At 33.3% G+C, this 23,073-nt stretch overlaps 1 protein-coding gene across 1 annotated transcript in view; it reads left to right on the forward strand.

The window, feature by feature from the left end:
• The window catches only part of USO1 (USO1 vesicle transport factor), a 66,393-nt gene extending 44,692 nt beyond the window's left edge, over window positions 1–21,701 (forward strand). Inside the window, exons 10-25 of the mRNA XM_063108697.1 lie at window positions 358–498; window positions 2,579–2,667; window positions 3,069–3,223; window positions 4,281–4,492; window positions 5,934–5,954; window positions 9,593–9,703; window positions 10,073–10,191; window positions 10,337–10,518; window positions 10,800–10,921; window positions 12,634–12,772; window positions 13,999–14,162; window positions 14,726–14,815; window positions 17,139–17,237; window positions 18,673–18,780; window positions 19,922–20,137; window positions 20,693–21,701. Of these exons, the coding sequence (XP_062964767.1) occupies window positions 358–498; window positions 2,579–2,667; window positions 3,069–3,223; window positions 4,281–4,492; window positions 5,934–5,954; window positions 9,593–9,703; window positions 10,073–10,191; window positions 10,337–10,518; window positions 10,800–10,921; window positions 12,634–12,772; window positions 13,999–14,162; window positions 14,726–14,815; window positions 17,139–17,237; window positions 18,673–18,780; window positions 19,922–20,137; window positions 20,693–20,782 (2,058 nt within the window). The 3' untranslated portion in view covers window positions 20,783–21,701. The remainder of the gene's footprint in view (window positions 1–357; window positions 499–2,578; window positions 2,668–3,068; window positions 3,224–4,280; window positions 4,493–5,933; window positions 5,955–9,592; window positions 9,704–10,072; window positions 10,192–10,336; window positions 10,519–10,799; window positions 10,922–12,633; window positions 12,773–13,998; window positions 14,163–14,725; window positions 14,816–17,138; window positions 17,238–18,672; window positions 18,781–19,921; window positions 20,138–20,692) is intronic.
• The last annotated feature ends 1,372 nt before the right edge of the window (window positions 21,702–23,073 follow it).

Raw genomic sequence — 23,073 nt, forward strand, 5'->3', positions numbered from 1 at the left:
ATTAGGTAGTTCATCCTTACTTTGATAAGAAATCTGCCACCCTATAACTTATTCATTTGTTCATTTATTGAAAATATGTACTGTTGTAAATACTGTGCTTATTGTTTTGGATACAAAAATGACCAAAGCAGTTTCTGTTCTCTGGGAGTTCACAATCACCTGAAGGAGACAACCTTAAGCATAATGTAATATGTATTAGAACAGAACTGTTGCCATGGGTGAAAGAAGTGGTATCTAGATCTGGCTGAGCAGGTGAGGGAATGCATCATACAGATTTTCTTGTTCACATAGATCAGATTTGCCTCAAGCCTTTTCAGATCTTTCAAGGATAAATTTTGTTTCCTCTTTCTTTCACAGCTTGTGCGTGTATTGGTATCTCCCACCAACCCTCCTGGTGCTACCAGTAGCTGCCAGAAGGCTATGTTCCAGTGTGGGTTACTGCAGCAGCTTTGCACTATCCTAATGGCTACTGGAGTTCCTGCTGATATCCTGACTGAGGTAAACCAGATTAAGTCTAAGGCTACTCTGTAGAAATTGAAATCAGGATACTAGGAAGAATTAGATATTAGCTAAAGGAAAAACAGTAACAATTAACCATTTTTATATATTAAATTCCTTACTGATCTTACTAACATATAATTAGCCTAATAATGACAGTATCAATTCCAAAAGGTATACATTCCTCAAGTTTCGTATATTAGTAGTGTTAAAGCTTAGCAGATCCATCCAGAAAGGTTTCTTATTAATTTTATTGTATTCAGTGGGAGTGCGCAGGATTTGTATTTTTAATTTTGAGAACAAAGTGATTTAATCTTACTCAATAAGTAGATTCATAGAATAGTAAATTCTTTTTCCCTGATGTGTGACATTTTCTGTTTCTTACCTATGAGAAAAGGAAGTTAGTTTGAAGAAAAGTTTAGTTTGTTTTTAAAATTGTCCTCTAACACATGCACATTAAAAGTACAAATAACAATAAAAGTTTTATAACAAAAACAGCTGTCTTTGGCCTCACTTCTCCCTACCTTAAGTCCCACTGTGCCCTGTACTGGTCCTGCTAAGCCAAATAGAGCCCGGTGTCGTTTTTTTTGTTGTTGTTGTTGTTGTTTTTAATGTTTATCTTTTTCTTTTTCATGAGTTATAATTATGTTCTTTTTTCATTTTACTGATTTTCTATGTATCTATGCACATCAGTATTGCCATACACTTAACACATCATTCCTTGCTTCAGGCCTTGTAGAAACCCTTTATCTTCTCACTGCAATCTGGGTTGTAGTTCTGCCACACATCTCTTGTCCTGAAACTTTCTTTTGCCATCCTCCTAAGGATTTCCTTTTACCTCTCTGTTGACTTGGATTCCTTGGTTATCTAGATCCCATCCCTTTTTTCCCCACCCCTTGATTTATTATCTTATTTTCCTTAATTTTCTAAAAAAGAGAAAGTAACAAGAGAATTTTTTGAACTCTTTCATGTCTGAAAATGTTATTGATCCACCTTCAGAGTTGTTTTCTTTTCTCATTTTAATTCTAACTTTTTTTTTAATCTTAACTTCTCAGTTATACATTGTAGCTGATTTTCATGTCCCTTACCTGTTCCTTTTTTCCCCCCTCCCCTCCCTCCCACACTTTCGGAGTTAATTTAATGTTTGACTAGGTGTGGAATTCAGGGTTGGAAATCACACCCAACTTTCAGAACATCATTTCAGTGTTGCTGTTAAGTCTGAAGCCATTGTGAATCCTTTTTTTTTTTAATGTAACCTGCTTTTTCTCTCTAGAAACTTTTGAGATCTTTTCTTTATTTCTGGTTTTCTGAAATTTACTGATGATGTGCTGTACTGTGGACTTTTTTCTCATCCCCCCGTTTTCCAATTATTTTTTCCACTTAGTTGGCCCTTTCATCTGGAGACATGTATCCTTCAGTTCTGAGGATGTTTTTGGTATTCCTTGATAATTTCCTCTTCTCTTTTCTGTTCTTTTTCTGCAAGTCAATTAATAGATGGTTAGACTTTCTGGACCTTACTTCTCTTCTTTTTAAATGTATTTATTTATTTTTAATTGACAAATAAGATGTATATATTTTCTGTGTATGAGATGTTTTGAAATATAATTTTTCTTCTGTTTTCTCGGAAGTTTTTTCAACTTCATCCTTCAACTGAATTTTGAATTTTTTTACATTTTAAATTTGTTTTCTGGTTGTATTTTAAAGCATCCTTTTCTTGTTTTGTTGGAATATATTCTCGTCTCGATTTCTCTTTTTTTTTTTTTAGCAGCTGGCTGGCATGGAGATCAGAACCCATGACTTTGGTGTATATTCTCTTAGAGGATATTATTAATTTTAGTTTTTGAGATTTTAAATGCATGTGGTCAAGTATTATTTTTAACTGGAGGTCCATTCTTAATGCTTTAAGATTTATTTTGAGGAAGTTTTACAAGATTATAATGCTATCACTGATTTTTTGGATGTCTGAATTTTGGCATTTAAAAACAAAAAGCAGGATATAACATTTTCTTGTTTTGAAAGCAGGTTTTCTTCGTAGACTTATTTTCTCTAAATATTATTTTTTTTTTCCTCCCTTTTACAGACCATAAATACTGTATCAGAAGTAATTCGAGGCTGCCAAGTAAACCAGGACTACTTTGCTTTTGTAAATGCACCTTCAAACCCACCAAGGTAGGAAAGAGGAAATATTGAGATTCCTCTGAGGAAATAAAAACTTACTTTGGGTTGTTAATATATCTCATATACACATCTTACTCCTTTTAAACAAATTTAGTTGTATGTTTTGAGACTAGAAATTACCTGACAAGACAAACATATTGTATTTTAAAAGAATGTGTGGTCTTTGGAACTTAGATATTTAAGTTTCCTTCCACTTCCTAGCCGTGTGCCTTAAGCAAACCAATGATTCACTTCTCTCAGCTGCAATTTCTTTTTCTGTGAAATGGAGGTGGAAATACTTAACTTACTGGTGTTCTGGTTATGGTTCTTCAATTAACGAAAATGACTAGTAATTGATTTGTATACTCGGGTTGCAGTGTTTCAATTTGTTCTTTTCTTTTTGAATACAACAGACCAGCAATTGTAGTACTTCTCATGTCCATGGTTAATGAAAGGCAGCCATTTGTATTGCGGTGTGCTGTTCTCTATTGTTTCCAGTGTTTCTTATATAAAAACCAAAAAGGACAAGGAGAAATTGTGTCAACACTTCTACCTTCCACCATTGATGGTAAATAATTTAGTTCTAATTTCTATTTTAAAAATTACATAATTGTCTTTTAGGCTTTTAATTGAATCTTTCTCGGTGCTTTAGCCTAAAATATTTTGTATGCTTAAGAAAAAAAATCTGAGTTCCAAGGCCTGAATATAAATACATGGAACAGGTTTTGGAATCAGATCAGAGTTTGCAGTGTAGAATTTGAACTTCTCTTGCTGTGTAACTTTTGGCAAGTTCTTTTTCACTTGAGCCTTATCGAGTTATAGACGGGATACTCATCTAAATGTGGGTACTTCAAAAAGTTTGTGGAAAGATTCAGATTATCTTTTAAACTACTTTTTGAAGTACGCTGTAAGTGGGGATAATACTCGCCTCATTGGGAGTATTGTGAGGATTAATTCAATTAAGTATGTAAAGCACTTATCCAATACCTGGCATGTAAAAAATGTAATAAACAAGCTGCTGTTAATAGTAATTACCACTCCAAAAATAAATCTTACCATTAAATCACACTTAACATTTTGGTCTATTCCTGTGGTCTAAGTTAGAGACATTACCGTTTTTGTTTGTTTTTTTGTTTTGTGTTGTTTGGTTTTTGCAGCTGGCCAGTATGGGGATCCAAACCTTTGATCTTGGTGCTAAAAGGTGGCGCTCTAACAGGCTGACATTACCCTTTCCATGGGTTCTTTAAAATTTCATTTTACTGAGATAAATTCTTTAAATATTAAATGTAGCATTTCCTTAAATTTGTTTTGGAAATGTTTCTAATTGAGGTAATAATTTTCTAGAATATTACTGTCATCAATTTGATGCCTAAAGTGTTATACTTCTTTGTTCTGTTACTTTTCTTCCAAGATACCTTTCTTTCATCATTTAGTCTGCTTTGAAAAGCAGATTTTTATTGTTTTGAAAATGTTACTTAGTACTTCTAATTAACAGATTTATAAATAGTATTTAATAGTATTTCATACTATTTATATGTGTGTAGAAAACAACAATTTTTTAAAACTTGGTTTACTCTCACACAGTTGAATTCTAATATGTTATCATCTGCCTGCCATTCTTGTAGCAACAGGTAATTCAGTCTCAGCTGGTCAGTTATTATGTGGAGGTTTGTTTTCTACTGATTCCCTTTCAAACTGGTGTGCTGCTGTGGCCCTTGCCCATGCTTTGCAAGAAAATGCTACCCAGAAAGAACAGTTGCTCAGGGTTCAACTTGCTACAAGTATTGGCAACCCTCCGGTTTCTTTACTGCAACAGTGTACCAACATCCTTTCACAGGTAAAATATTACATGAAACTTCTCTAAGGGGGAGAAAAGTTTCAGCTATATGTTTTGATATCAGTATTACAAGAATTTAAGGATAATCTTATAGGATGCATATGAAAAAGAAAAGAGAATTTATCCGCTTATTAGTTTCTTGTAGCCAGAAACAGTTTTCTGGAGAGAAAGCAATAAATATTCTTATAAGAATGGTTTTGTCAAATAATTATAAGGTCTACATCATAGTGGAAACACGTATTCAGGGCAGAAAGGTATTTTTTGGTTTTTATTTTATTTTTAAATTATTCACTGTGTTCTTGCATGTTATTTTCTATTTCTTCTCAGTAACTGAATTCAGGTCAGTTTATGAGAGAGAATGAATTAAAGTAGTTTGTAGCTATGTACTGCCCTCTTTTTATTCCCACTGCAATTGATTGTCCAGAAACAAAAATAGACTAGCAGTTCATTGCATAAGTAGTTATATAAAGTGCCCCTTGATGTTTGTGAATTTGAAATCCTCAAGTCTCCAAAGCTTATAATTTACCTAGTAAAATGTAGAAAAACATAACTAAAGTTTTTTGCATTCCTTTAGATTCTAAATGAGAACAACAAAGCTTCATTGCTAGGCATATAGGAATATGTTAGGCATATAAGAATGTCACTTACTATTACATGATTTGCCCACGTATACCAACCTTGCTGTTAAAGCAGTTCAAGTTAAGGCTTTAGCAACACTGCAAAGTAGTCGACATTAAGAGTCTCTTGGAGAGTAAAAATGTGGATAGGTCTAAAATTACTTTGTCCACTGCTCTGGCAGTGGAATTATCCTACCCACTCCCCATGATAATGTGCTGTGTGCTCCTTTAGTTTTTAATTTTGCCACACTCATTGAATTTTTTCCTTATTTTAAGTTGTTAAAGAAACATCAGTGCCATCCAAAGAAGTTGGCTTAAGTGAAATGAAAACTTTAAAATTAACTGTAGTGAAAAGGGAGTTGAATGTTGTTTAAAATTGGTTTACTTCAATTGAAAGCTTATTTTATTTTTGATTTATCACTTATCTCTTAGTGATTAAAAAACTACCCATAAATGTTTGTCTTTACTTATTTAATATTTGTCATTCTTATGTTTCTGTCTGTTGAAAACAGGTTTGTTTAAACCAAACAGTAATTAACTGTCTGATCACCATCACCACAGACTTTGCTTTAACATTGTAATTACAATGAATGTATATCCTAAAGGCAGTGGTGTCTTTACCACTGTAAGTAATCAGAGTGCTATAAAATTATCCTTTATACTCTAAACTGTGCATCATTTTTATGCAATAAAAGACCTGTCCTCTTCCAAATTATTGGCTTGGGTTTGTATAGACTGTGAAAAAGTAACTGAGGGACTTTTCTAGATTTATATTTTCCTAAAGAAGTAATATTTATCAGTAATTTTTAATGTGTAATTTGCAGGGTGATAAGATCGACAGACGGGTATGTATCACTTGATTAAGCTTAGGCATTTTCCTCTTACAACAAGGCTTTTTCTTTGCCTTGGGTTTTGCTGATTGATTTTTTTAACTGCTTGTTTGAAGTTACATTCTACTCACATTTTTGTGTGTCAGCAAGTTTCTCTCTTTCATAAGTGGCTCTCCAGTTTTTCTCCATGGGATATTGTAGTGGTGTTACTAAAACTATGGGAGTGAGCATCTGAAGCTATATACTTGTGCTTTCTCGGGGATGCTTGCACTTTCTGGAATTCCTTGGTTTTGGTTTTTTCTATTTTTTCTACAAGCTTGCTTCTTTATTTTCCCTGAAATCATTTCAAAGGAAGTAAAATTTAGGTTTAAGAATTTTGTCTTTAGTTAATCAGTACATGAAAGAATGTGAAGACGTTTATATCACTTAGATTATTTTAAATATACAGTAAGTGTAATTTTATAATTTGAAAGATTTTAAATGCAATATTATGGATTATTCTGCATATAACCTACATGCTACAACCATTAGGGATTAGTTTTCGATGTGTGGGAGGACAGTGTTATGTTTTGTGTTAGGTTTTGTTTTGCTTTGCTTTTTTTGAGTGGCATAAAAGGAGTGTACCTTAATATCCATGTTTGGGCATGTGTTTCAATTGTACAATTTGGGTAGTAATAACTGAGATCCCATTAGAAATTATGTCTTTGTGTATTAGCATGATTTAGCATGTGTTAATAACTTACACACACATATATTTGGTAGCTTTAGCCTGCAGAATTTTTAACATTAGGAAAAGTATTTTATAAGCATACATGTCAATCATTTAAAAGGGAAATTTTGAGGTATTAATTTATATTCAGTAAAATGCACAGGACTTAAGTGTTCAGTCTGGTACTTTGTGATGATTGAGTGTACCTCTGAAACCCGCACCCCAAACAAGATATAGAACAGTTTTATAATCCCAGAAAGCTCCATCATTCCCCTTTCCAACTAATTCTCTGTCCTCAGAGCCACCACTAGAAAACGAATGTGATCATAATATGCTAGAACCTAATTTTAATGCTTGAACACTAGTTTAAAATGTTAGCTTTTTATAAGTGTTTATAAACAATGCAAAAATATTAAACTTGGAGTGCACATAGTAGGAATGAGAGGGCGATTTTTATTTATAAAATGTAATAGGGAAAACATAATAGCTTACGTTAAAAATTAAATGATTCTGCTTCAAATATTTCGTTTGTGGTTCTTTTCCATCCTATAAAATCTGAACACTCTGAAATTATAATTTCAGCCTGTATGTTTTTATAAATCTCCTCAATCGTTCACACACTGTAGGGACTCTGAGTATGTGTACTTTTTCTTATATTTCATATCCTCTTAGCCCTTGTCTTTGATGAGTTACAGATATTTTTTCCTGGTATGGCATTTGTCTTTTGACCTTGGTGTTTTGGTTTTGGATTTTTCCCCTCAGACTTTTCTTGTATGGCTTCTGCATTTTAAGTCATATGTAGAAAGGCCTTCTCACTTCAAGATTTTAAGGAATTTAGTTGCATGTTCATCTCATATTTTCTTTTTTCCACTTAACTCTTTGTTCCGTTTTTCTCAATGAACTACATGTGATATGGATCCACTGATCTTTTTCCAGATAGCTATATAGTTGTCTCAATATTTTTAAATTCCATCTATAACACACTGATGATTATATACTACTTTTTTCATATAGTAAGCTCCCGTTTGTATATGGGTCCATTGGGGACTTTCTCTTCTATCTCTTGACTCCCCTCTGTTCATGATCTAATATCCCCTCATTACTGTTCTTTTTTTTCACAGGACCCCTAGTTATTTGCACTTATTTATTTTTCCATATGATTTTGGGTATCAGATTGTTTAGTTCCAGAGGGGGGAAAAACCTTATGGTATTTTTATTTAGATCACATTAATCTTATAAATTAACTTAGAATTAACATCTTTATGAAGTTGAGTCTTCCTGTCTAAGAACATGGGTGTCTTTTTATTGGTTTATGTATACTTTTGTGCTCTTTAGGAGTTTATTTTTTAAATTTTCCTTGTTTAGGTTTTGCACTATTTTGATTAGGCTCATTCCTGAGTACTTTATCTTTTTTTCACTGTAATAAATGGGGTGTCCCATTCTATCTTCTGACTGGTGATGTTTGACTTTGCTCTTATCCTTCAGTTAGATCTCAAAGGTCATACTTCTAGAAGAGTCAGATTTGAATCTAATTCTGTTTTTCTTTACTCAGACATAAGCCAGTGATTTGATAAGTTGCTCTTGTATATATATAATGTACATATATTTGGCACCTGCAAATGGTTATTTTAAGTAATAACAAATTTCTTATATAAAACCAGGGAGATCAACAAAACATTTGCATTTATGACTTGAGTAGTTGTTAAGTTCTCTATCGCACATAGTCAATTGAGAATAACTATATTTTTAACTTTCCAATTTACATGGGTAACATAAAGATGTATGGCATAGTAATGACATAGAGGCAAGGGAAAAGTAAAAATAATGCATCATATAAAAACTAAATTCATATTAATGGTTACTTGGTAAATCATTTGAAGAAGACCTTTAAACTTATTTAATTCTATTTTACATATACCTGAAAATATATTATAGAAAGGCCAAGATACTGACATCAAAGTTCATGAAATTAGAATAGTCTGGGTGGTATAAATTTTTCAAAACACAGTGATGGTTATTCCAAATCCATTTCTTGTCTAATTCTTTCAATAATTATATTTTGGATATTTTCTGATAACTGCTCTAAAGTGATCCATTACTGTGCTGATTTTTATTATTTCAAACAAGTTTTGTTTTTCTTTAAAAAAAAATACATGTTATAGTAATATATATAGGAGCAGTGGCAATATTATAAACTTTTATGAATTAAGAGACTTTTCCACATAGGAGATGTAAATATGTTATATTAAAATTCAGTAAACTGTAATTCTGCTGGACATGCTAATTTTCAATATTGTTAAATTACACTTGGCAGCATATAGTCAGTAATTCAGAGCACTTAGCTGTTTTAAATAAACCTTTTTCCCCTTCAATTATGTTTGTGATTTCTCATTACCTTGCATGTTGTCACTGAGTTTGTAGCATAGTTTATTTTCTTGTTAGAGAATATATTCTCTCATGGAATTTGACAAAATGATTCAGGAGATAATTTCTTTGTATTTTTCTTGATGTTTTGGGAGAAGTTCTATTTGTCCTTTTATCAGGAACTTGTTTTAAAAGTTCTGATAGAGGTATCGTAAATTTGCCTGGCAAATTTATTGTAAATGTCTTGGGATTATTAGATTTTTTTTAAAGCCTCAACATCATAAATTTTTTCCTTAGAAGGCAGACCAGGTTTCTCTACAAATAGTATTTAAGTAACCCAGCATATGCTTATGAACATGAATCGATTGTAATTTCTGCACTCTTTTCATTTTGGGAAGTAAAGCCTGCGGTAGACACAAGAATGTGTTCTCTTGTTCAGTTTTTTAAATCTGGATTCCTGACACATTTTTTATAAGATGTGAAAATTCTTTTTATGCAAATGGAAGGAATCTTGGAGCAACTTTAAGTTTAAAAAACCAAAATGAATGGAAAGAGATTTCTGCCAACTTATCTATTGCAGGGAAGCAAAATACAGACAAGAGTTGGATTATTAATGTTGCTTTGTACCTGGCTAAGCAACTGTCCCATTGCAGTAATGCATTTTCTTCACAATTCAGCCAATGTTCCATTTGTATCCTTTACATTTTAGTAACATACATGTAAGTGTTTATTTTATATGTTTTTTATTTCTTTTCAATTATGTAAATATATGAATTCTCTGTTAAGGTCGTAATAATGCTTGCTTAAGCTCTGTGTGTGTGTGTGTGTGTGTGTGTGTGTGTGTGTGTGTGTGAGAGAGAGAGAGAGAGAGAGAGAGAGAGAGAGCGCGCGCGCGCGACCTGGGGTGTGCGTGTGTGTGTACCATCATCTGATTTATACTGACCTGGAATATATAGAGAATTTCTTATAGGAACTCTGACATGAAATATGTCAAATTCAAATTGCAAAATAAAGTGTTCTAGATATTATGAATTATTAGCCTCCTTAACAAAGGTTTCAGCTTACAGGACAAATTGCAGAAAATCTTGGAGAGGAAGAGCAGTTGGTCCAAGGCTTATGTGCCCTTCTGTTGGGCATTTCCATTTACTTCAATGATAACTCACTTGAGAGCTACATGAAGTAAGTAAGGGGAGAATGACTCTCTAATGGCATCAAGAGATAATGATACATTTTTTTCTGCCAAAGTATAGTGTAGATCAAGCTTTTATGTTTTGTTCTGATTTTGTGGGTTTTGTAAAGCATCTTAATATGCTTATCCTTATAGAGAAAAACTAAAACAACTAATAGAGAAGAGGATTGGCAAGGAAAATTTCATAGAGAAACTAGGATTTATTAGCAAACATGAGTTGTATTCCAGAGCATCTCAGAAACCCCAGCCAAACTTTCCCAGTCCAGAATACATGATATTTGATCATGAGTTTACAAAGCTGGTGAAAGAACTTGAAGGTAAGACGAGAAGGTTTATATTGGTATTCATTAGAAAGTAATTGTGATTATATTGTGTATATACTGGATGCATGCAGATTATATGATAAACCTAAAACTAGAATTTTTTTCCCTAGCTCTTGATCTGTTGCCCATTGAAGGACTTTTGGCTTTCAGTAAGATTGGAAAGATTATTTCTTATGTGTTATGGAGTTAAGCTATATGTTTTTACTGATTAAGTCTTAATAATAAAATAGTATATAAAGTGTTTTAAACAAATTTAAATAAGCTTTCTTTTACAGGTGTTATAACTAAGGCTATTTATAAGTCCAGTGAAGAAGATAAAAAAGAAGAAGAGGTGAAGAAAACATTAGAACAGCATGACAGTATAGTGACTCACTACAAAAATATGATTCGAGAGCAAGTAAGTACAAATGAATTATGTACTCTCTGATTATTGATAGATACTTTCTACTTTAAGGAAGAATTTTTCCTGGCATTTCAAACGAAAGAGGATACACAAAGTAAAACTTATTATTTTCCAAAGCATCTGAGTATTCAGCAGAGTGCTTAATATGTGCAAAGCACTGTTCAGGATGTTGTGAATAAAAATATGAGTCAGTCATGTTCCCCTATCAGTCCCATAGGGAGAGAAACCTGTAAATAGATTATCATAACACATATATTATAACATATTAAGTCTAGTGTTAGAGAAAATCGAGGTATATGGCAGCACTGACAGGCATTTTGTTTAGCTAGGTAGGAGCAAGGGCTTGCAGAAATCAGAGAAGCTGAGTCCTAAAAAGATGAATAGGAGTAAGATAGGCAAAAGAAGGATAGGGAAGAGTGGCAGAGGCTGACATACAGCATGATAAGTTTGAGTTTAGTGTTACTGGCACATACATAGAACAATCTGGTGGCTGTGAAAAGGAGAAATTTGAGGGGCAAGGCTAGAGGGAGTGAGCCAAAGGAGGTTGTTGTGGTGTGTAAGCTAGTGATGATAATAGCTACTCTTTTGTTTACTATGTTCTGTGTGCTCACTAAGCACATATTAAACACTGTCTCATTTAATTTTCACAACACCCCTAAAAAGTAGTTATTATTTTAGAATAAATGAGGAATCTGAGACTTAGAGAATTTAGACTTGCCCAGGGTCACTCAGTAATTGATGGAAAAGAATTCAAATATGTGTGTGTTAGTGGGGCTCTAAAGCTCATACTATATGATAATAAATATTGTTACAATAAAATCTTAGTTCATGTAATTTTCTGAATTTCGGAGAATTTCCTTAGGATAGATCCTCAAATGTCATTCAAAGGATGTAAGCATTTTAGAGCTCTAAGGTACTTGTTGCCTAATGCCAAATAGCATTTTAAATGGTGAGAATATGAGGGTACTTCAAAAAGTTTGTGGAAAAATAGAATTAAAAGATAATATGAATCTTTCTGTCAACTTTTTGAAGTACCCTCAAATGTCAAAAACATTGAATACAAATTATATTGCATGTACTTGATCAGATATTAAGTGATCATTAAAAATTTTGTTTGTGAAAACTTTGAAGCAATATGGAAAAATTATGATAGAATAGTAAGTTAAATGTTACAAAATTATATATGGACTGGTTATGAGAAGTTTAAAAAACATGGATTGGAAAAAAATTAGAAGAAAAAATATATCAAATTCTAACTGTAGTTATTATCAGCATGTTAAGAATTGGAAGCTCTTTTTTCTTTTTTTCAATCTTCTAAATGTCCTGTTATATGGTTGCTTTTAATGTTAAAAGTGATATGTATATATACATATACTAAGCTTCATAAATAGCTTGGTGTAAATTTCTTAAATGCTTTGATGGACCATAAAATGAAGTTTTTTCACTTGATTTTTCCCATAATTGCAGTGAGATTGCTGGCTGTGCTACAGTGTCTGTTAATAGGGCCTTACTTGAAATCTTACAGTTCTGCTGCATGTTAATTGGCCTTGTGCATAAATTAATGTATTCCTGCTTAATTATTGAGTTATATTGGAAGTGTTTCATATCTTATACTGACCCAAAATAACCCTTTTTAAAAATTTGTTCATTTCCTTAATGTTAATTAGTATGAATTTAAAACACTTGAATTATGTTTGGCTTCACAGGATCTGCAACTTGAGGAATTAAGGCAACAGGTTTCTACGTTAAAGTGTCAAAATGAACAGCTACAGACAGCAGTCACACAGCAAGTATCTCAGATTCAGCAGCACAAGGATCAGTATAATCTTCTTAAAGTACAACTAGGTAAAGCGTATCTAGCTATCACTATCGTGGCGTCCAGGTCATTCCATCCTCAAGAGCTATACAAAGTCAAGCACAATGATTTGTGGGCTAATCATTCTCTAACTTTAATCACTGTGACAAAGGTGTAAATTAGAGTTTAAAACAAAATAGCATCGTAGTTAAAAGTAGTTAAGGCTGGCTCTTTAGAGTTTGAAGTTGAAACCCCGTGCTGCCTGTTCAGCCCTGGTGACATATTAGAATCTCCTGAGAAGCTTTAAAATGAAATACCAATGCTGAGACCCCAATAATATTCCTGATTTAATTAGTCAGGGGTTGGGTCCAGGCATCAGTAATTATTACAAGGCTCTCCAAGAGATTTTAATGTATAGTCAGTTGAGAATGACTTATGTAATTTTTCAGTTTCCTCTTCTGCAAAATTGAGATGATAATAACATTTGAGAATTGAATGAAATAACATATATAAAATTCTAGTTTTGCCTGTCAGGAACTCAATATGCTCATAAATACAGGCATGCATCACTTAACAACAGGGATACATCCTGACAAATTCATCGTTAGACATTTTTGTCGTTGTGTGAACATCATAGAGTATACTTACACAGACCTAGATAGGATAGCCTACTACACACCTAGGTTGTACAGTATAGCCATTGTGATCCTATGGAACCACTGTCATTTATGCAGTCCATCATTGATCAAAATGTCATTAAGTGGTGCATGACTGTAGTATCACTCTATAGTGCTTATGATTAGAATGCTAGCTACTTAGAAATATAAGGTTTGTTTTATTTATATGAGACTAAAATTTTCAGAAAAAAAATTTTTTCTTCCTTTATGACAGTAATTTGTCAATTATGTCAGTCCATATAGAAAGCTATTCCTCTTGGAAGATTTTTTAAGTGGATTTTATTTTCTCTTATATTCATTGACAGAATTGGAATTGAAATTACTGTAATTCTTAATCATAGGTCACTGACCATGCAGTTTAGCCAAGAATGCTGTTTTCTCTCCCAGAAACCATGAAAATATCAGTTCTCTGTTTTTATCAATTCACTATTCTGCAAAGATGAAATGTGATTGCATACGTGCTTCCAAAATAATTGAATTAAGAAAATCATATATTTGGATCTTAATATTTATATTAATCTTATATTTGAATCTTCTAGTTCAAAAAATGAAAAACTTAAGTTTATGCTGGCCTTTTTAATGTTATAACTACCCAATAGGAAAAGACAATCAGCATCAAGTTTCTAACAGTGATGGGGCTCAGATGAATGGTATTCAGCCAGAAGAAATTGGTAGGTTGCGAGAAGAGATTAAAGAATTAAAAAGTAATCAGGAACTTTTACAAAGCCAGCTAACTGAAAAGGACTCATTGATTGAAAATTTGGTAAGTAAATGTTAAAAGTTTTTAAATAAGAAGTTAAGAGTAATTCTCATTATCCTGCTCATTTGTTCTGCTGGATCCCTTAAACCAGATTATCATATATTAGGATTCTTGAGTATGAGCTTTGGAGTCAGACTATCTAAGCTTTAGTGCTTCTTAGCTAATTTACTTTAAGCAACTTAGTTAACCTCTTTAAACTTGTTTTCTGATCTATAATATGGTGGTGGTAATATCTGTTTCATTGTTGTGAGACTTAAATGGAATACTCAATACTTAGAAATAACTCAGTAAGTATCTGCTTTTATGTTCTTTTTCCATAAGACTTCAGGTAAATGTTTAGACTTAATAAATTACTTAGTATAAGTATAAATTTTTTAGCTATGGAAAGTTGTAGACAATATGTGTTATGTTGAAATTTTATCTTGGCTATAAAAATTAAAATGTCGATGTGAATTTTTTGGTAAGCGTGTGTAATATAGCTTACATGTGTACAGTTCTGTTTTGATTTCTTTTCCTATCTCTTTAGACTGAAATTATTTTATTGTTTATTTCTTTGCTTTTTGTAGAAATCATCCCACACATCTTCTGGCATGAACGAACAGTCTTCAGCAACAGCTTCAGCTCAAGATTCTGAACAAGTTGCAGAATTAAAACAGGTAATTTTCCAGCTTGATCCAAGTTCTGTTTTGTCTTGTTTTAATTATAACAGAGTAACAGACCTGTGGTTTTATTTATCTAGAACTGCTTTGTCAGATGTAAGCAAAATTTGACATTTGGAAATCCAGAAACTGTTTTTAATTATATGGTAATGGTATTTTTAAATTTTTTATTGGTGTTCCTTTTAACAAATCTCAACATCTCACCCATATTATTTGTAAATTATCAGTAAACTAATAATTAAAGAAAACTTTAAATATATTTATAAGCTGCAAATATAAAGATAAAATATGCTATTGACTATGATAATTGCTTGACCAATGTACTGGGTGTTTAACCCATTCTGTCCAGGAAAATGTTTAGAATTAGAAAAGGGAGAAACAGGAAGTAAACTTGTGTAGATCTCAATTAGATGACTCCAGCTGAAAAGCTAAATTAACTTTTTCTGCTGTGGTAATTTATAATATCTAGAAAAGCAAATTAAACATTTTTTACTTGATTGATTTAAATGTTTATAAATTCCTATTAAACTAGATTATGCAGAGTTATCTTTTTCCAATGAGAAAATGAGATGTATCAGAAAAGAAAGGAAGTGTTTACATTTAGAATTATATAATGTAATAATAGGAAGAAAAACCTAGAGGAGTATCAGATTACTCATTAGCATACTATCCCTAAACAGGTTCTAGATTCAGTTTTCTTTTTTTTAAATTTTCTTTCTTTCCTTCTCCATCTTGTCTTTCTTCCTCCCTTTCTTATTAGAAAAGGAATGTGTCATTTTTTTAAAAAAATCCAAGCAATACTAAAGTAAGAATTAACCATCCTTACCAACCTAGGACTGACTTCCTTCTTCCACTACTCAGCTGGCCCAAACCCTCTGACATGGCTGGTCTCAGGGAGGAATGACTATACACACATTTGATAACATCTGTGTACCTCAGAGTAGATTGTAAAATCAAACCTATTTTTAAAAAATCACTTGTGATTAAGGATTTTCAAGTCTCCAATATGTGTCCACGGTGTTTATATGGGGAAGATTATTAATATGCTATTTTGGTTTTATTAAGTCTACCTACACTAGAACTGTATTAAAATTAAAGGAATTGAGTTATTAATGTATAGCCTTTGTTTGTAAATTCCAAGTAAAAATTTTTACTATTATGTTTCCCAGTGAAACTTTCATTAGATATTTTTACAAAAGAGAGTTGCCTTTTAGTTTTTTACTTTTTCTAATTTATTTTCTTTTATAAGCTTTAGATTATTCAAATATATACACATTTTAAATGATAGTTTTGGCTTTTTATAATACATATAGTAAAATACTGTATGAAGTAGAAAGCCAAAATGTTTCATAATCTCATGGTTACGTAACTCATTTTACTACCTAAAAAAAAAAAAAACAAAGAAAAGCCACATGATAGAAATTTTAAAAAGAACAAAAGAAGAGAACTTTTTACATGCCAGCATCCTACCATTCGGTGTCTCCAGACATTACCAAATAACCAGAATGAGGGGGAAAATCACCCCTGGTTTAGAGCCACATTATAATTGCTTTTCTTTTTCTGTACTTGGGGGAGGGGAGGCAAGATGGTTGGAAATTCCAATATTAATATAAACTTGATTCACCAGTTTTCACTACAGTACAAGTGCTTTTCTATATTGTTTGGTGGCCCCTAATCAAGAGATGTTTTCTTTTGCCATTCCACATAATAAACCTATTGTTTTCAGCAAGGAGAGGAGGAACAGTGGCCTGATGTGTGAGCCTGGGACAAGGATCTAACACAGGCCTGTAGTTTTTAACCCCATTTTTATCTGTACTTCCAGAGGTATTTAATGGTACCTCTGGAAGTATTGGTAATCCTTTTGTAGTTATGTATTTGTTGTAAGTCAGGTATCAGCTTGGCTTTCTCAATGGTTAACCCAGGTTTCAACTTTCTCAGGTGTGCTGAGTTAGTTACCACTGTCATTTGCTTTCTGAAATTCCCCTTTTTTATTGCTATTTTATATTCTCTTTGTCCTTCTAGGTTCCTTCCTACCCTCTTTCCTTCCTTCTCTTCCTTTACCCCTTTCTTCCTCCCTTTATGATGTTTTGCATGGGATCTCAGAAGGGAGCAGAAATAAATGAATGCATTTAATTTTCCGTCTTGATCCAAAATTCAAGAATAGTTCTTTAGAGTTAGATTTTAAAACTTGGAAGCTGTGATTTTAGAGGGTAGTGTCAAGAAAGGAAATAATTTTTAAAAATTTCTTCCTGTAAATAGACATTTCCTTGATGAAATCAATACAATCTAATGTTATAGCTCAACTATTTTTGTCTCTTAGGAACTGGCAACATTAAAGTCTCAGTTAAATTCACAATCTGTGGAGATAACCAAACTACAGACAGAAAAGCAGGAGCTGTTACAGAAATTAGAAGCATTTGTAAGTTAATTCTTTTTTTCTTTCTGAAAAGTTGTAAACACAAGGTTGATATATTATTCCTCAGCCGCAATGAAAAAGAAGCAAATTCAACAGATAGCACCTTCTCTTTAGATTACTCACTAGCCAGAGTTCTGCTACTACAAGCTTCTTGGCCATGGTGACAGCCATTTATAATCAGACTGACCAGGTCAGTTTATTCAGTTACTTAATTGGTCATTTTTCTGGTATTATGTCCCATCTATGTCCTCTTCAGTCTAACCTGGCAGCTTTTCTGCTAGTATAAAATTACTAAAAACCTTGTTGGGCTCCCATGCAATTCATGGGAGTCCAGGCCGTTAGACAAGAGGGCCTTCACAGATCCTTCTCGGATAACCTCATCTCTGTTTCTGGCTTTTGCTGAGATGGTTGGTTGGATCCATGAGTTGCACAGGTAATCTCTATAAATGGTTGTCTAGTCATAGAACCTAATTCAGGCAAGCTCTTTGCCACTTTGTAACAGGGATCACCTTTCCTCCAGTTTCCCATAATATGTTTCTCATTTCCTTCTGAGACCTCACCAGAAGCACCTTTAACATTCTACTAACCACTATTTCTACTGATATTCTGCTCATAGTGATATGTATATAAGAATACTTTTAAAAGTTTGTAGAAAGATTAGTATTATCTTTTAATTCTATTTTTCCACAAACTTTTAAAAGTACTCATATATCTGTAAGGCCATAGAAGCTTTCTCTACAACTCTCCTCTGTTCTTTCTGAGCCCTCACCAGAATCACCTTTAATGTCCATGTTTCTACCAATAGGCTCTTCAAGGTAATTTAGGCTTTGTCTCACATGCACCTCAAAACTGTTTGGTCTCTACTTATTACCCAGTTTCAAAGCCATTTCCACATTTTTAGATATTTGTTGCATTAGCACCCCACTTCCTGGTATTTTGTACAAAAAAAAAGATGGGGAAAGACTGAAAAACTGATTTAAGAGTACCTTTTATAGCACTTAGGAAAATAACTTGCATTGCTTTTCACCAGTTAATGGCATTTGGTTCCATTTATCTACCTGTCTGTCTGAGATGTTAGTATGGACTTAACTTATAGGAAGTGTATGAGGGAATGTCTTTGAAAATAATCTCTACTTACTATTAAAAACTGTGTTATAGCTACATTAGAGCTGCTTTGTTGGTTACTATTCTGGGCTTATCTTGAGACATCTTAGCCGAGCCTTTCTCATGGCCTGATGAGATTTGATGCTACGTTATGGGGACAGCTCATCTGTCAGCAGAGAGCACTTTGTTGCATATAAATACATGGGAATTATATTTCCTGTTATTAGAAAAAAATTTTCAAAATAGCAAGAAAATTAAATTACCACTTTGGTAGTTCATATTGATTGCTTGTAACTTTAAAGAAACATGTTTTTTTTCCATTTTGTACTCTCAGGCAAAATCAGTTCCTGTACAAGGAGAGAGTGAGACCGTAATAGCCGCCAAAACTACTGATGTAGAAGGAAGACTGTCAGCATTATTACAAGAGACTAAAGAATTAAAGGTTGGTTTTTGGTGAAACTTTTATTTATTGCATGTAATTTGAAATGAACTCCAGGAAATTTGTTTTTATTTCATTTAATCTCTCAAATTCTTAGATTTCTGAAGCACACTAATGGGATATAATTTTATCTCACAACATTTCCATTCCTATTTTGTTGACTAAAGATGGGACAAATGAAATTTTTTTAATACTGTTTCGAATAATGGTATTGAATATGTAAAATAAGAATGTCTGTGAATGTATTATGAAAGTAAAATTTATTGAAAATATTTAAGTTTTCTTATCGATATCAATATGTAATCACAATAACAAAACAAGGAGTACAAATTTGGCTAATGCCCAAGCCACATGTAGGCTTTCCATAAGGCTGAGGAACACAGGCACATTAAATCCTGGTAGCCTATTATGTGACAGAGACATCAGAATAAATAACATGAAGAAAGGAATGAGGTAACATTAATTTTAAAAAGGGGGGGCATGAAGAAAAACAAAAATGTAAAAAGAAAGATAATGCATAATTGTGATTTTTGGATTGTGGTCAAATTATTTTGTTTTTAAACCATGGATTTTATTTGTTTTCTTGTTTTTTTGGTTTTATGTTTTTGGTGGCTGGTCTGTATGGGGATCCAAACCCTTGACCTTAGTGTTACAAAATCACACTGTAACCAACTGAGCTAACTAACCAGCCCCCATGTATTTTATTTGAAGCATTATTCTTTACCATTTAATTTTATGTTTGAAGTTGGGATAAATTTTTTTTAAACTTAAGTTTTAAGTGCTAATTCTGTTTCTAACCAGTGTTCTGCTATAAAATGTTTTGTGTCTCTGTTTACTCCTCTGTCTAAAATGGTATTAATTTTTCATCGCTTACAATTTTTTGAGGAATAGCTAACTAAAACTTTTTGGGATATTAAACTCTATTTTTCCTAATAATCTTTAGTGAATAGTCTTAACAAATTCTCATGTTACTGGATGTGTGTGTGTGTTTTAAACCTTCTATACCTTCAACCCCCACCCCTAAACTCAGACTGGACAACTACAGTGATCTGTCATAAAAAGAAACTATTTATTTAACTATTTATAAACTCTGGGAAAGCAAGTACTAATTTTAGATTATTGACTTTCACCTTTCTTTTCCTAGAATGAAATTAAAGCTCTGTCTGAGGAAAGAATTGCCATTAAAGAACAGCTGGATTCATCTAACAGTACCATTGCCATTTTACAAAATGAAAAAAATCAGCTAGAGTTGGAAATTACAGATTCTAAAAAGGAGCAAGATGATCTGTTGGTGCTGTTGGCCGATCAAGATCAGAAAATACTGTCACTGAAGAATAAACTCAAGGATCTTGGTCATCCAGTAAGATTAAAATGTTTCCAAAAATGATTTGTATTATGTTTCTTTCTAATGCATTTTTTAAAGCATTAGTGTAGCATTGAAAAGTTGTTCCTAGGCATAGACAATGCAGGTTCATGAATATGGGATCATCTACATTGCTTTCACTGTGTTCAGTAAATTGACTGAAGACACAGTTTATGTTTAGTTTCCAGCGCTGATAAACTGTCCCCTTTTGGACCTTGAACCTAGAAAGTGAATTAATTTGATTGTTTCTATGATAACAAGACTCTAACCAACCAAGTGTGCCATTATCTTTTGCCATGTTTGGTTCAGATTTGTGTGTAGAGAGGTAGCCATCCATCAGCAACGTTAACTGACCTATCTCATTCATATTAAAAATGACAGGGAGCCTTGAGCATTAAATCAAGGAAATCAGGTGGCTTATATTCTACCATAATTACTAGAATACAAATTTATCTACTAGAATACAGAATTTATTAACAGTATATTTTATTACATGTTGAATGTGAAGTGAACAAATCTTTATAATATTAATTAGTATTTTCCTCTTTGAAGGTTGAAGAAGAGGATGAACTTGAATCCGGAGACCAAGAAGATGAGGATGACGAAATCGAAGATGGTGGCAAGGACCAAGATCATATCTAGCTTTAAAATCTCTAGGAATGATAGAGATTATATTGTAACTTAGAAGATGGAATCTTAAGACAGTGCTTTGGTTTGCCTTCACACAAAATCAAGAATTAGAAACCAAGTGAAAAACAATCACTAACAAGACTTACTGATGTATTTTTTAAATGTTGCCACCCATGTTGAAAACCCTAAAACTCTAACTTTATGTGGAACACATATCTTTTATTTAAATTCATCTGAACTGCCCTAAAATATAATTTGCAAAGAGCTCCAAACATCAGAAATATACCATTTTAAGGCATGTGGTGGCAGTGCTATTTGCCTTAGTTTGTTGGTTGTTTATTTTTTAGAATTTGTGACTTTAAGTACTAACACATTTGATTTAATTTGTATTGAATTGGAATCATTGTTTCTAAATTCAGTATTTGAGTTCTTAGCTGATGATTTCCTTTTGAAGAAATTAGTTTATTTAAAGGCAGGATCGTCTAGGCTGGGGGACAGTGCACATCATCAGCCCTCCATCCAATGTGACTCCTAAGATGAACAAACCGGACAGTTTAGAATGAGTCCCTGGATACCTGATACGCCGCATTGTGTATCTCAGTGAAGAAATGGAAGGATACTGACACAGCGACGAGGGGGCATTTCTGAGAAATTTGCTACAGTGTGGTTAGTTTTCTTTTTATTTTAAGCTAAACGTCTAAAACAAATTGCGAGTTAACAGCTCATACAATTCAGATTTAGTATTGTTGTTTGATTATCATAAAACATATTATGTTCCTAGTTTTAAAAAGACCCAAACTATGATTTATATAATTTATTGGCACTTTTGCTGAATAAGTTTAAGTCAAATAATAGATTTTTAAAAAGCTCATGAAGCAGTGTGTCAAAATTTAATGTTTTCGTAATAAAAATAGATATTATGTTCACTTAATTCCTGGTCATGTTTCCCTTTTTTTAGATTTTGAAAAAGTATTCTTAATAATAGGTAAGGCAAATAGAAATGGTGAGGGGACATCTTTTACTAGGTGTACATTACTGTAGCTGAATGTTAAAAGCAATCTTATTTAAAACTAACAACTGGGATTCAATAAGTTTAGTGGGAGCTAATTGGAGCAACTACAGAAGTGGAAAAGGTTAGAGGAGGGTTTGGATGTTTCTGAATTCAGTATTGGAGCTCTTAGTAATGATTTCCTTTTAAAGAAGTGTGTTTACTTAAAGGCAAGATAGCCTGCACAGGGGGGTAATGTGTATCATCTGCCTTCTAGGTTCAGAAATAGTTTGAGCAGTCCACTAAGGGGCACAAACTTTTGAAAGAGGAGGAGTATTCTTCACCTGTCTTGAAAAAGGAGATGGCTTTGTGTTACAGAGCACCGCGGATGCTGCACCGTGCCCTGACCCCTGCCATCCCACCACTGACAACACCATCCTAAGGTGGCACTTGCTCTCAGAGAACTATTTGACTTATCATTGGACCAGCCTGGATTATGTGAAATCTTCCTAAAGTTGATACCACATAATGAACAACAGGGTTAATGACTATATTTCAGGCTAATGTCATAAGGATAAAGAAAAATGGATCAGGAATGAGAATTCATAAGTATGGAATACCGAAGATCTTCAGAAAGAAACATCTGCAAAATCAGTGCTAGTGTGCCAAACTCAGTCACTCAGGCTGGCCTAGAATAGGGAAGATACAAAGAGTCCTCTTCATAACTGTACAGTTTAGCCTGGAGCCAAAAGGGATGTCTTCCTAAGGCCAGCTAGAGGTTTTTTTGCATGGATTAGTTCTGGAGCCTCCTAAACTGTCTCTAGTCTGGTTGTTGCCTCTCCACGCCCCACCCCCCACCCCAGCCCCCCACCATTCTCATATTCACCACAGTAAGTTTCTAAAATGCACATATGAGCAGAAGATTCTGCAGTGCCTACTGTTTGTAGTCCTTAGCAAGAGAGATAAGACCCTTTTGTGCTTTGCCGTGCTCCAGCCTTATTGCCCTTCAAGTATATTTAGAACCATTGCCAAGATTTTTTTTTTTTGAAGAAAATGTAGTTTTATTAATATTATTTTTGTACATTCTAGGATGTTGCAGAGCAGTTGGGCAGCTGGGAGGGAGGGAGAGAAGGGAAAGAGGAAGGAAATGGGATGGAAGGAAGAAGAAGGAGGAAGGGTGGGATTGAGGCCTGTGGCATCCCCCTCATTCCCGCAAGGGAGACCGGGGGGCTTCCAGCGGTAGCTTGGTCATTGTCTGGTCATTGCTGGGCTGTGTGCAGATGTCAGGGGGGTGTGGCAAAAGCCCTCACCCCCC

This window comes from Cynocephalus volans, chromosome 9 (assembly GCF_027409185.1).
Source record: "Cynocephalus volans isolate mCynVol1 chromosome 9, mCynVol1.pri, whole genome shotgun sequence".
Taxonomy (NCBI): Eukaryota; Metazoa; Chordata; class Mammalia; order Dermoptera; family Cynocephalidae; genus Cynocephalus; species Cynocephalus volans.